The sequence below is a fragment of the Phyllostomus hastatus genome, unplaced genomic scaffold (genome assembly GCF_019186645.2).
Source record: "Phyllostomus hastatus isolate PE091 unplaced genomic scaffold, TTU_PhHast_1.1 phas_contig_471, whole genome shotgun sequence".
Lineage (NCBI taxonomy): Eukaryota > Metazoa > Chordata > Mammalia > Chiroptera > Phyllostomidae > Phyllostomus > Phyllostomus hastatus.
Window position 1 is genome coordinate 897,146 of NW_025333887.1, and position 14,504 is coordinate 911,649.

Here is a 14,504-nt window from a genome sequence, read left to right on the forward strand (position 1 = left end):
CTTCACATTGTTCCCAAAGGGCTTCCAAATGCCATGGGAGCCCTGTGCAGGGGCAGGAAGGACTGGTTATACCCCTTTAGACAGAAGGGAAATCTGGCCCAAAATGGAGGGGCCTCCCCATCCAAGGGCATCCAGCCAATCCGAGGTGGTGCTGGGAAGAGGTGTCCTGTGTGTCAGTGCTCAGAAGGGACCAGGTAGGACAGGCAATCTCAGAGGAGGCCCACCTCCAGCTCTCACATTCTTGGATGCTCTGATTCTTTGACCCTGCTGACAGGCAGGTAGAGCTCCCTAGGACCCAGGAAGAGAGAAAAGTATGGATTTGGAAGTCACAATGACCAGGGGCTGAATTCAAGGGATCTGATATTGTTATATTAAGCTACACTGTGAGCCACTTGAATGTCCTAAGGTCATGATATGAGCTCCTGCTTCCACTTCTTTTGGGTATATACCCAGAAGTGGAGTTGCTGGATCATATAAGAATTCTATTTTTAATTTTTCTGAGGAATTGCCAAACTGTTTCCCACAATGGCTGTGCTATCACAATCCAATTTTAGAATATTTCCATTACCTCCAAAGGAATCCCTGTCCCCATTAGCAATCATTCTCCATTGCAACCTCCCAGCCCCTGGCAACCACTAATCTCCTTTCTGTCTCTATGGATTTGCCACTTCAGGCATTTCATGTGAATGGAATCATACATTCCATGGCCTTTTGTGTCTGACTTCTTTCACTCAGCATCATGTTTTTGAGGTTCATTCATGCTATACTGTGAGCCAGAACTCCATTTGTTAAATTTATTTGTTTTAAAGAGAGAGAGGAAGAGGAGAGAGGGGGGAACAGACAGATAGACATTGATTTGTTATTCTGCCAATTTATACATTCATTGGTTGATTTTTGTATGCGCCCTGATTAGGGCTCAAAACAGCAACCTTGGTGTATCAGTATGATGCACTAACCAACTGAGCTACCTGACCAGGACCTGAAACTCCATTTCCTATTATGGCTGAACTCCATTACATGGACAGCCCACATTTTGTTTATTCATTCACCTGTTGATTCACTTTTGGTCTGTTTCTACCTTTTCATATCTTGTGAACAGTGCTACTATGGGCATTCTTATACAAGATTTTTGTGTGGGCATGTTTTCAGTTCTCTTGGGTAGATACCTAGGAGTGGAAGTATTGGGTGTACTTTCTCTTGCAGTTAGGAAAACACAGCTTTCCCCAGCTGTCCTTGGGCAGCAAGCCCAACTTTCTAGGCTGCCAATAGGCCCTGGCAAGATTGTGGTCAGGATTCTTACCTTCAGTTCCACGCAGAACCCCTAGTCAGGCACTTAGCATATGGCAGGCAGTGACCACTGCTAAGATCCATTCTTGCTATGAGTGACCCGGCTGGGGCTCCATGAAGCTCCAGCCCTCAGCTTGGCAGCCAAGGCTTCCCCTCCACCTGCAGGAGTAGCTGCATGACCAGGAGCTTCAGCATGGAGTGCTGAAAAGTCATGGCACTGAGAACAGGGAAGTGAGGCCATGAGCACATGCCTTGGCTTTACCAAGCTTAAGGCCAACCCAAAGGAGATAGCTGAAGGCAGCTGGATTTCAGGACTGAGTAGAGAGGAGCTGGCAGAAGCCACAGAAAGGATGTGTTCCCTAAGGGGAGTCTGTAGAGCGAGGCCAGGGGTCTTTAGTCAGAAACAGTTAAGGCTGCAGAATGGGGCAATTAGCAGGTAATTGGTGCCTTTGACAAATGCAGGGTCAGCAGCAACCAGACTTCAGTGGCTGAAGAGGGACAACAGAGGTAGCTGGTCTGGAATACAGTGTTGAGAGGCTTCCTTTTTAAAAATTTTATTTATTGAATTTGAGAGAGACAGAGAAAGAGAGACAGAGACAGAGAGAAATGTTGTTCCACTTATTTTTGGATTCCCTGGTTGCTTCTTGTATATGCCTGACCAGAGGTCAAACCTTCAACCTTGGCATATCGGGGATGATACTCTAACCTACTGAGCTACCTGGCCAGAGTCTCAAGAGCTTTACTTTTGAAGATAAGTTTAGAAGCAAGGTGTGGTCAGAGGCAGTCGAAAGAAAGGTCATGAATTCAGGAGAAGGAGACTTGAGTGGGTGGGGCCTGAGTGTCTGTGGGCACCTTCAAGTGCTGCAGGAGAGTTGCCTAGATGAGCACCCTGGTGACTGAAAGAGCTGCAGTTCATGGGGAGCAAGGGGAAGCAGAAAGCAAGATGGCCCCCAAGTCTGCTCCTCCCCTCCTGTGGGAGCAGCCCCTACCAGTGCAACTTGCTTCTATGTGGGCCCAGTGAGATGGCCTGATGCTCAAGGAGGCTCCAATTCCAGGCCTCAGTCTTGCAAAGCCTCCTAGCACACCCCACCTCCCAGGACTCTGGAGCAAACCAGATGGGAAAGGTAGATTTGAACTTTGGACTGCTCCCCAAATCTGAAAATCCTGACTCTCGGGCCTGCCTGACTTAAGAGTTGGTGCCAGACAGTAGAAGGGAACGAAGGACACATAAGCAGCAGCAAGGGTCCACGGCAGCTCCTGCAGCCACCTTGGGAAGCCAGGGGCTATGAGTTTGGTTCCAAGCAAATCCCTCTGAGCTGCCCTCATGGGCTCTCCTAAGGAGCCAGGAGGCAAGGGGTGGGGGAGAGGAGGTCTAAGTCCAGGGCCCAATTAAGAGATCAGATGGTGAACGGTTTGGGAGCTTTTAAGGTAAGGAAGCCCAAGCTGATCCTGCAAGCTTGTATAAAGCACTGTAACCCCCCGACAACACCAGTGCTGGCAGGTATCAGGGACAAGGCTTTCTGGAGCCATGGCCCAGTCGTGGGGCCTCCAAAGGTTTGCAGACAGGCAGCTGCAGGCCAGCTTTGAGGACAGCACCCAGGCAAGCATCTTCACCTATACCAACAGCAACGCCACTAGAGGTGAGAGAGCAGGTGCCGTGGAGGCTCGGTTACAATGGCTGAAGCAGCTCCCCTGGGACACTAGACCCAAGTGGCCACATGGGGGGTTGTCGGCCACCCACCCTACCCAAGAGGGTCTTCTGCACATTGTCAGCAGCCAAAAGGGTCTTCTTCCTTAGCCTTTATGATGACATGAATCGGGGGATCCTTTCTGAATAGAAAAGGACATCAGAATAACAAATATGCGGTTTCAAACCATGTAGGCTTCCCAGACCCTTTGGAAATCCCTGTCCCATGAAAGTTGGTTACTCTTTCCTTGTACCCCAAGCTGCTAGTGAGCACTCATTACATTCAAGTCTGGGGAAGGACCCTGGTCTGACTCATCTTTGCATGTTCTAAAGCCAACAGGAGGCAAAAAAAACTCTAGGGGCAGGAGGCTTGGGGGAGGGGGTGAGTGACTTCTAGAACCTTAGGGTCAGAAGAGACTGTATTGGTCATCTTTTCCAACTTCATGTCCTGGGGCCCGGACTCTTTCATAGCACATTCTTGGGGGAAGAAGCTCGCTTCAGTCCCAAGACTGCTCTTCTTTTGCTTCATGTCGAGAGAGGGCTTAGGTCCCAAAGAAACTGAAAACTCTGTCGAGGCAGCTGAGTTCTTTCTTGGGAGTGGTCCAGTCAAAAAGCCTTGCATGTAAGGCCCTCAAAGAAATGAGGACACTAGTGATCCTCAGTCCTAGTCCCCTTCCCAGGTCCCTCCTCCAAACTAAAGACCATTGGTTCCTTCAAGAATGTCTCACATGCCTTGGTTTCTTGACAGCCAGAGCAGTGATCAGCAACAGGGTTCCCAGGCCAAACTGGTTGAGAATCTTGAAGTTGGCATCGAGCTGATTGATTGAGCCCCAGAATGTCCTTGATGGAGAAGGAACAATGCTGTTCCTGGGGGCCCCTGGGGCTTCAATGTCCAAGATTCCTTTCTGTAAATTTTTTTTAAAAAATTGGAGTATCTACCGAAGTAGAGAGAAAAGTATAATGAACCCCTGGATACTGATCATTTGTCTTATTTCATCTGTAACCCACTCCACTAACCCCTCCTCGTGATTTCTGGAGGTACATCTAAGACATCACACCATTTCCTCTATAAATCTTCAGTATGCACCTGTAAGAGGAAAGGACTCTTTAGAAAACGTCACCATGATGCCATTATCACACCTAGAAGGTAACGCTGCCTTGATATCATGAAATCCCAGTCAGCATTTAAACATTTTTTTTTTCAGTTTGCTTAAAACAGGACTCAAGTAAGGCCTTCACGTTACTATTGATCAACATGTCTTGTCATCTTTTTTGGATTTGGAGGTTCCTCCGGACCTCTTTGCAATTTACTTGTCAAAGCAGATGAGTCTCTGGACTCATCCACTTCAGACTTTACCTACGTCTTCCTGTGTGTGGTTTCCCATGCCCCTCCCACTTCGTTTGTCAGGCTGTTTTTGTAAACTGGCAGTTGATTTGAAGGTCTGCTGAGAGGCAGGCTGGATTTGTTGGGTGTTCTGTCAAGACTTCTACACTAGGAGGGTGTCTTTTTTTCCTGGGTGTGGGCAGCTGCTGAAGCCCATTGCCTGGGCCCATTAAACCACTGGGGAATGCAAAAATATAGCATTCTGTCTTCATTTGTTAGCTGGGCTACTTGGATAAAGAGAAACATGCCCTCATCTGTTACTGCATTCTCCCGGGGTAGGGAGTGTATATGGGAAAGGCAGGAGAAATGTTTGATTCTTCTCTTTTATCTCTCCCATTTCAAAATAATGACTTAGTTTCCCAGTGGAGCCAATTGGTTTTGACCTCTGTATCTCCTTTCTCTCCCACCAAGAATCATGTTCTCATGAGCTTTGGGGAGAATCAGAATTAAAATATCATTTAATTAATCATTAACTTTATCCCAAACACACACACAATGGTCTCAGAACAACACCAACACAACTGCTGACAACATAATTACCAGAAATGTAACATTTGGACATTTTATCTTTAGGATATACCTTTAAGATATATTTCATATTTAGGATAAAATTTTATCTTTAGATGTATGCCACTAGGTTCACGGAGTCAAACCACTATTTTTTCAAGTCCCTTAGAATAGTCGTTCTGTATGTGATTATGTCATGGAGTAGCTATGCATTTAAGTCCATTTGTTTCTTTTTTTTATTTTCAGGGATTGCTTTTTAAAATTAACTGTTGTTTTATAATTAGGTAATAAATTACTTGCAGGTTTCCAAATTAAAATCTAGAAAACAAGGTATATTCGAAGAAACCTTGCCTTTCTGCCTGGCCCCACACCTGATCCCTACCCTTCCTATATTTTTTAGAATATTTTTGTTAGGGCATTGAGTGGGATACCCTTCTCATGCTCATTTCTTCATGAAATGAGTCCCACCCAGAGGTTTCTGGAGGGAGGAGCAGACTTGGGCACCTGCACTGCTAGAGGCCCCTCCTCTCTGGCCTCCCAAATTCAGAGCGCCCTTGTCCCCCTACCACCATGCATGGCCTCTGTCACTGCCCTGTCCCTCTTGTCCTTGCTCTGCCCAATCTGGATTCCACGGATTGTTTGGGAAGGACACTCAGGCTGCCTCATTTTGAAACTGCTCCTGCCCCTTGCATTTGTCTGCAAGCTGGAGTGTTCCAAACACCTCACAGTTCCGGTTGCTATTCTCACACTAAACCTCTGTACTTTCAGGGTAATTCCAGTATATACTAGAACATCCTAGAGTTGTATCATGGTAGTCCCAAGGGGCTGAGTTGACTCTCAGCTGGTGAATCTGGAAAGGCTCCTGAAAACCAAGGGCATCTGAACTGGACTTTATAGTATGGAAAGGAAGAGGACCCAGGTGCAGGGGAGAGTGTGAGCAAATATTCAACAGAAAGACATGAAGTACGCAAGGAAAACAGTGCAGAGAGTGTAGGGGATTTGGGGGAGCAGGAGCCTGTCAATGGCACTACAGGGGGTTGGCCCAGCACACTAGGTGGTGAACCAGAGGAGGCAGAGAGATACCCTACAAAGATGATGAAGAGTTTCACTTTGTTAAGTTCAAAGATGCCCATACAGCTGTCACCAAGCCATGTCCTCTGGCCTCAGAGACAGGAGGATAAAGGGCAGGTTGTTTGCAGATGAGCAGAGTTGGTGGGAAAGAACCAGCTGCAAATGCGGCAAGCAGGAGAGTGGGAAGGTTGGGGGCAGGCTCTGGCAGGGTGGGGGAGGAGGGGTGGGTATAGTTGTACAGGTGGGTGACACTGATATCTACACTGTACCTCCTGCCTCCAGGCCCCTTCGAAGGCCCCAATTACCATATTGCTCCCAGATGGGTGTATCACCTCACCAGTGCCTGGATGATCTTCGTGGTCATTGCATCTGTCTTCACTAATGGGCTTGTACTAGTGGCCACCATGAGGTTCAAAAAGCTGCGCCACCCTCTGAACTGGATCCTGGTGAACTTGGCAGTTGCTGACCTGGCAGAGACCATCATCGCCAGCACTATCAGTGTTGTGAACCAGATCTATGGCTACTTTGTGCTGGGCCACCCTCTGTGCATCGTGGAGGGCTACACTGTCTCCCTGTGTGGTAAGCCAGCTGAGGGTCCAGCCTCAGGAGAGACTCAGCCTGCTGTACGTAAAGGAAACATTCATACAGCAAACCCCCAGGTGTGCCTGCAATGAACACTTGAAGGGAGACAGACCCGCAGGGGAAACCAGGGCCAAGATCATCACTGAGGTCGGGGGTGGGACTGTGATGTCCAACACACCCTGAGTGCCTGCTCTGAGATAGGTTCTGCCTGGGAACGGCCAGTTTGGGGCCATACAGCTGGCGTGTGAGAAAACGTATATTGAGCCACATGACCCCAGAACAATGTGGGAGGGGAGTGCTCCGGGCACCCCGAACAAAGCTCCCATCCAAATCAGGATGTGTTCACTTTCAGCTCACCTGTGTTAGCTTTTTCCAGGGGAAGAAAAAATTACCAGATTCCTTTTCCTGTCCCCATCACTAACATTTCTGTGGGCCGCAGCTCCATTCAGGTGAACATTGACTGAGAAGTACCCATGTGCTGAACTTTATGCTAGGCACCAGGCATACAGGATGCTGCACACAGGGTCCCAGCCCAAAGTGTTCCCAAGTCCTGGGAAAAGGGGGCCCTACCTCAGATAGTAACTACACAGTGCCAACAGTCCTCTCAGAGGACCGTATCCTGGAGGAGTTGAATCTTGAGTCAGCAGAATAAGAAGGGGGCTGGGACAAGGTGGCTGAGGAAAGCTGGGCTGAGTTGGTGGCTGGGTGGGCAGACAACTGGTGAGCAATTGTTGAGCAGATGACAAGAGGCAGGCAAGCCTGAGATGGCACACTCTGGAGTGGACAGTTTATTTTGGGAGAAGGAGGTTGGAAGGGGACACCCAGGAAGAGGCTGGAAGATGGAAGGGAGTCTGAGTGAGAAAGCCAAAGTCACATCAACAGGAGAGTCAAGGAGGCGAGAGCAGAAGTTGGATCTGCCGCATGTTGGGCACCTGGTGAGGGGAAGTGGATGCCTTGAGGCCAAGCTTCTTTCCCAAGGGCCAACGAGGAAGAGGAGGATAGGCAGGCCTGCTGAGGCCAAGTCCCCTCCAGCGGCACTTATATCATGCCCCCATAAGAGAACAGAGGACTGCAGGCTTATAGCCTTGGTGTCCACTCAAGACTACAGGAGCCCAAAAGCCACAGCCCTCATCACACGCAGCCCGTCTCCAGGCCTGCAGCTGTTAAACCAGGGGAAGCTTGCACCTCCTGTGCCATTTTTAAACTTTACCAGGGCCACCCGGCCAACAGACTGAGGTCCTTAGCTTCCACATCTAACTTGGGCTTGTCTTATTGTCGCCTAACCTGATCTCCAATTTGGATTCTGAGGATGTGAACAATAGAAACAGAAAGAGACACTAAGATAGGAGGGGCCTGGGAAATGAGGAGCCTGGCCCCAGATTGGAATTACTAGTGGTGTGAACTCCACTGAATTACTTTACTGCTCTGTTCTTCCTCCATTTTTTTCATCTGTAAATTGGGAGCAGGAAGGCAGCTCATTAAATGAACACATTGAACCTTCCCACAACCTTATGAGGTAGGTGTTAACATGATGCCAGCTCTTCCGAACCAGTTTCAGTGGCACAGACGCTCCCTGGCCCTCAGGGGAGACATATGGACCCCTTCTCAGAAGAAGGGTTGCAAACACATGCAAGGTCCATAGGATTACAATGATACTGAAATATAATGATCAAAGTATTAAATAGTAATGACCAACACAGTTCTTCATTTAAGTATTAGCATTAAAATTATAATGCTAAATTTAATTCTATTATAATTGAATAAGTAGTATTAAAGGTATTTTTAGAAGAATTAGTGACAGTATTCTTCATTAAAGCATCAAATAACTGGATCTGGCCTGACAGCCATTGAAATTTCAAAATGGTAATGAACATAGTGATACTGGAAATGTCTGCCACCTCTGTAAAGTGACCAAGTCACAGGCACTGCTAGTGCTGCCACACTCAAAATGGAAGAAAATGCCAGTATCCATTAAAGGTTGGTGAAAACAAAGATGTCATTTTCCCCACCCCAGTTCAGGGATCCCTGAATGCTGTGCACTCCTCTGGGGTCTAAGCAGGACAGGAGACATTGTCTGCACCTGCCAAATGGAGCAAGGTGGTGGCATATCAGGGAGGGGATTTCAAGGGTCTGCAGGAATGCATACGTACTGGCAGGAGGGGCACAGCTGTTGGCTGGGATCATAGCATATCAGTGGGTCATGTTGGTATGTGTGTGGCCATCGGGGGTTACCTCAATGTCATCAGAGAAAAGGCTGGTAGCCAAGTAAAAGAAAGAGGGAAAGCAAGGTGGACCAAGAGGCTGAATCAGAGGGAGCAAGGAGAGGCCCAGTGGGGAAAAATGGGAAGGCTCGTGTTAAGAAAAGAAATTGACCAAGAGACCTAGTGCCCCCTGGACCTGAAAACATTCTTTGGACAGTGAGGTTTTGCGGGTAGTTGAAGAGTGCCTCTTCATCTGGAAAACTGTCGGCTGGTCCGTATGGAAGAAGTGATATAGGAGGCTCAAAGCCATCATCTGTCTGCTCTCCCCTGCAGGGATCACAGGTCTCTGGTCCCTGGCCATCATTTCCTGGGAGAGGTGGTTGGTGGTCTGCAAGCCTTTTGGCAATATGAGGTTTGATGCCAAGTTGGCCATCGCAGGCATCACCTTCTCCTGGGTCTGGTCTGCTGTGTGGACGGCCCCACCCATCTTTGGTTGGAGCAGGTAAGGATACCAGGATGCCAGGAAGGTGGTTTGTTAGGGCGGAAAGGGGAGGGTCAGACTCGTGATTCCCTCTGTGACCCCGGGACAAATAGCTTTCTGACTCTGGATCTCCATGGCCCCACGAATAAAGGGAGGATGGACCTGGCTCTCTCTGAGACCCCTTCGAGCATGCAGCGGCTATGAAAGCATGAATCTAGCTGGCTGCAACATGGAAATAGGCCCCATGGTCTCCCAACCTCTGGAAAGATCTGTTTCTCCCAAGTGTGAACTGCTCACAGGAACACATGAAGAAATGCCTACAACTTCAGGGCTAATCTAGTTGACCCCACAAAAATGATTCAGATATTCATAGGTGTTCTTAGAAGGCAAGAGAGTACCTCACCCTCCTTTTGTAAAAAAAAGAGATGTAATCAGGTGATGACAATGTTCTGAAACCAGATAGTGACAATGGATGTGCTAAATGCCACTGAACTATTCACTTCAAAAATGGTCAATTCATGTAATGTGAATTTCACCTCAATAAAAAAAAAATCCAACAACCCTACTGAAGTCAGTGGCCTCCCTGGGCTGGGGGCTCCCAGGTTGCTTTGCATGCATCAAGACAGGCTTCTGGTCCTTCCATCCAGGTACTGGCCCCATGGCCTGAAGACTTCATGCGGCCCAGACGTGTTCAGCGGTAGCTCGTACCCTGGGGTGCAGTCATACATGATTGTCCTCATGACCACATGCTGCATCATCCCACTCAGTGTCATCGTGCTCTGCTACCTCCAAGTGTGGCTGGCCATCCGAGCTGTAAGCCCCTGTGCCCTCCTGGCTTCACCCCTGGCTGGTAGGAACACGAAGGCCAGGGATATCCAGGCAGGAACAGAGGGTCACCCAGTCTGTTCTCCTGCCCCCAAACCAGATGTGAATCTGGCAATTTCTTTGGGACTGCTGTTACAGCCCTGGTTCTCTTGTCCTTGTCCTCATAGACTGGGAGGGGATAGCCCCCGGTCCCCAGTGGAGGGGCCCAATAAGGGAGCACAGCTGTATTCCTCCCAACCCAGGACAGTTCCAGGGGCAGCTAGACGCACGATTGAAACCAGCCAATCAAGGAGTGTTTTTAAAAGGCTGCCACCAGAGGGCCTTTGTCCCCTTCACTGGGCTGTTGGCACAGGCTAAGGAGTGGATTCACAAGTGCCAGGCCCACTCTCCACCCTGCTTCTCCCTGGGAACTGATCCTGTCTACAGCTACACCCCCACTTCCCTGCGCCAGCTGGGTTACCTACCCCTGGGGAGCCCTTGCAGGAAATCAGAGCAAGACAGGAGAGGGAGATTGGGTCCTGGGGTGCTGAGAGCTCTGTGTTCCCCATGTGGTCTACTGAACACCATAAATAAGTTGTCCCTTTATCAATTATCTAAGCTACAATTAGCTTGATCTGGACGTGCCATCTGTTCTTGTTGGGATCCTGCTTGGCACTGGTGGTAGAAGGCCCTTTGGGGTGACACCTTTCCTATATGAAGCTGCTTGTGCCCACAATCAGATTAGCATGTGCTCAGAAGCTCTCTCTACAGTGGAGGCCACGGGCTCAAGATAAGCTCCCCTCATCTCATTACCTTCAGTCTGCGGTATTCCCCATGTGCCTCTCCCACCCTGTTGGTGATCAGGGATCAGAACCAATTTAGCTGGCTCTCACGGGGTCTAGCCGTGGTTTGGGCCACATTAGGTCTGAGATATGGAGCCCAGGCTCTAGAATGTGTTGCCTGCCCACACAGTTTCCCCTCATGCCCACTCAGCTGCCTGCCATCAATCCCTTCCCATAGCAGACAGTGGCCAGCCCCTGTGCCTTCTCCTGCCCAGCCCCAGATCTGAGCACGGGAGGGGGCAGGCTGATGAGGGACCAGGTGAGGCTAAGAACAGCCCCCTTAGCTCCTTGCTGCTCAGACTCCTAACAGGAGTCAAGATAAGCCAGGAGTTTGGAAGGCCCAAGCTCAGGGCCATCTCAACCAGGTTTAGCTGTGTACTAACTCAAAGCATGTGCAGCTCTGGCGCAAGACCACCCCAGGCCAGATGTGGTACTCACCCAGATGGGAACTAGCTGCTGGTTAACCAAGTTGCTATAGCAGGTAGGCCCATCTCCCCACAAGTCCCCATCCTTGAGCTGCCCATCACTCACTGCTTCCCAGGCGTGCTGCCCGAGCAATAGGAACACGGAGTCCCTTCAGATTCAGAGCCCTGAGGGACTCTCCCATTCACTGTCCCTTGGTCTGACTCTCTGTCTCCCCCAGGTGGCAAAGCAGCAAAAAGAATCCGAGTCCACCCAGAAGGCAGAGAAGGAGGTGACACGCATGGTGGTGGTGATGATCTTGGCATACTGCCTCTGCTGGGGTCCCTACACCTTCTTTGCATGCTTTGCTGCTGCCCATCCCGGCTACGCCTTCCATCCTCTAGTGGCCGCCCTGCCAGCCTACTTTGCCAAAAGTGCCACTATCTACAACCCCATTATCTATGTCTTTATGAATCGGCAGGTAAGTCACTGTCGGCAGAGGAAACTAGAAATAGAACCTGGAGGAGCTGCATAATGGCTTCCACCTGGTATCTTGTCTGGCCTCTAGGACAATGACCTGAGAAGGCTCAGCATGTGACCCAACCCTAGGCAGCCCTCTTCCTCTGGATTCTTTTGTGTTCTGTCTGAGGGTAGGCGTTTCCTGCATTTGCCTGTGTACTGCCAAGCTCCTCCCTTCTGTTGGCCTCTGGACTAGCCTAGAGCTCGAACACTGGAGGACCGCCTGAACACGGCCACAATACCCTAGGTGTGCACTTCTTGGCATTATTGGCACAACTTTTCTCTCAGTCTTCATCTGTCCATCTTCAAACCCTAACTCTGACCAGGACCTAAAAGAGGCTTTTCCTGGCTGCACCCACCGGTGCCTTTCGTGGCCTTATAGATCAGTTCAGAGGGGACATTCTGTGGTCCTGCCCAAAGTCTCGCCAGATAGGAGCCAGCATGGACTGGCATATTGGGCCTGCACAGCAAAGTGCCCATGACTCTTACACTCCTTGATAGGTTATAGGTGACTATTGCAGCTCCTCATATTCCAAGTGCAATTTGCCTTCTTATTCTTCCTCAACACCCACTTCACATCCACTTCATTAAGGTGTATCTGTGATGTGATTTGATGGGTCAGAAATACTGCCCCCTCAGGGAGCTTCTATTTCACCAGACCCAGCCTAATCCTTCCAACTGGCTCTTCTCTGCTCCTCCGTTTCGCAGTTGCCCCATAGCTTTGCCTCCTCCTGCCTGGCTCTGACTCTCTGCTAAGTTCCTTAAGTATGCATTCTTTTGGTGGTGTTTAAAATATTCAGTAGGACCAGTGCCACAGTTGATTCCCCAGGATTCCATCCCTGCCACCTCAATACTCAGAGTATAGTTCTGTCCCTGACCCCTGTTTCCTGTCTTTCACATGGGTCTCTTTTTAGGTCTGTGTTTTGTGGAATCCTAGACTAACTTGCCAAGTCGTGTCTTTGCTTGCGTCTTTCTTTTCTCCCCCTCCTAGACAGCTGTCTGCGCTTCTGGACCTCTCCAGGCTTTCAAACATTTCTTTCACCCTTTTCATACTGTTGCCCCTTCCTGTTCCATTCTGAGAGAACTTTCTGGAGTGGAACTCCATGAGGACCCCCCTGCTGCCCCTAGGACACAGTCTGGCACAGAATAGGCACTCAGTAAGTAGGTAGATGTTAAGTGAATGTGTCAAATGAATTCCTCAGCCTCATCTGCCAGCTCTTCAGCGGAGTAGATTCTGCTGTTTGGCCCACTTCTTCTGCTATTGATTTCAACAGTTATGTTTTTTATTTTTGAGCGTTTTGGTTTTGGAGGGAGCTTGAGGTTGTCAAGAATAGGCCTGGGGTACATAGGAAACAAATCTGGTCTGCATTCTCAAAGCATTGTGGTTACCTCACTGATGATTTGAGGTATAATCTGAGAAATGCATGTGGCCCAGATCTCTTTAGGGGTCTCAAAGAGCAAAGAGCAGGTCTCTCCTGGTGCCAGAAGACTCTCTTGGCTAAATACATGCAGTGGCGGCTAGACTGTTGTCTACCTAGTCCTCACCTGGCCTCAAAATTGATGGAATAGAAACAAGATGACAGTCATGTTCCCTTTTACTAGAATGTCTCTTCCCAGACACTCTGGAGACAGGTCACTCTATGCATGGGGTCCTTAACTGACATCATCTTTGGCCACTGTATGAGTTCCCCGGGGTGCCATAAGATACGACCACAGACTGGGTGACTTTAATATATTGTCTCCCAGTTCTAAAGGCCAAAAGTCTGAGATCATGGTGTCCAGCAGGGTTGGTTCCTTCTAAGGGCTCTGGGGGAGAATCTGTTCCGTACACCTCTCCTAGCTTCTGGTAGGCACTTGCTGTTCCCTGGTTTGCAGATGAGTCACCCAGATCTCTGTCTTCACTTTCACACGAACTTCTTCCCTCTGTGCCTGTGTGTCTGTGTCCAAATTCCATTCTACTTAAAAGAACACCAGTCATTGGATCAGGGCCCACTCTACTCCAGCATGACCTCATGGTAATGTATATCTAAATCACATCTGCAAAGGCTATTTCCAAATAAGGTCTCACTCACAGACTCCAAGTGTTAGGACTTGAACATCTCTTTTGGGGAGACATGATATGACCCACAATAGTTACCATCAGCTGCTAAATTAGATGGCGTAGATGACCAAATAGTCAGAAATAGACCATCTTTATGTGCAAAGAACAGCCTGAGCCTTCCTCCATTCACTTTGTAGGGTTCTAAATGGTAGAAGAGAAGGTGTTAATTCATTCAGATGACATTTAATGAATACCTTCCTCTGAATGCCCTAAGGTTTACCTTTAGCATAGCACATCGACCCTTCCTGCTCTGCTGACTAACACTTTCTGTCCTGCCAGTTTCGAAACTGCATCTTGCAGCTTTTTGGGAAAAAAGTGGATGATAGCTCTGAACTCTCCAGCACCTCCAAAACAGAGGTCTCATCTGTCTCTTCGGTGTCACCTGCATGAGACTCTTCCAGCCCCAACAACGAAAAGATCTGCCTCCTACCAGAAAACATAACCCCTGTCCCACTCACTGGGGCTTTGGCCACCACCCCCACCATCCATTCTTCTCCATTCCTGTGAAATAAATGTAGTTTCTCTTTGCCAAAAACAACAAAGTCATGGCGAGAGAGGCACTGGAGCCTCTGAGTATTCAGTCATTGGGTCACAAGAGGGCATGAAGGATTTAGAGTGGAGAGCAACACTGCACTT

At 49.0% G+C, this 14,504-nt stretch overlaps 1 protein-coding gene across 1 annotated transcript; it reads left to right on the forward strand.

Moving 5' to 3' along the window:
• Positions 1–2,798: 2,798 nt before the first annotated feature.
• LOC123823124 (long-wave-sensitive opsin 1) lies at positions 2,799–14,258 on the forward strand. Its single transcript, XM_045845485.1, has 6 exons — positions 2,799–2,927; positions 6,219–6,515; positions 9,053–9,221; positions 9,848–10,013; positions 11,490–11,729; positions 14,148–14,258. Exons 1-6 carry the CDS (start codon positions 2,816–2,818, stop codon positions 14,256–14,258), a joined length of 1,095 nt encoding a protein of 364 aa, XP_045701441.1. The 5' UTR covers positions 2,799–2,815.
• The last annotated feature ends 246 nt before the right edge of the window (positions 14,259–14,504 follow it).

Excerpts from the sequence above, each read along its gene's own strand:
- LOC123823124 (XM_045845485.1), top strand. The coding sequence starts at position 2,816 with ATGGCCCAGTCGTGGGGCCTCCAAAGGTTTGCAGACAGGCAGCTGCAG. Across the intron at positions 2,928-6,218 it reads CAACAGCAACGCCACTAGAG|GCCCCTTCGAAGGCCCCAAT; the intron begins GTGAGAGAGCAG and ends TCCTGCCTCCAG. Across the intron at positions 10,014-11,489 it reads TGTGGCTGGCCATCCGAGCT|GTGGCAAAGCAGCAAAAAGA; the intron begins GTAAGCCCCTGT and ends TGTCTCCCCCAG.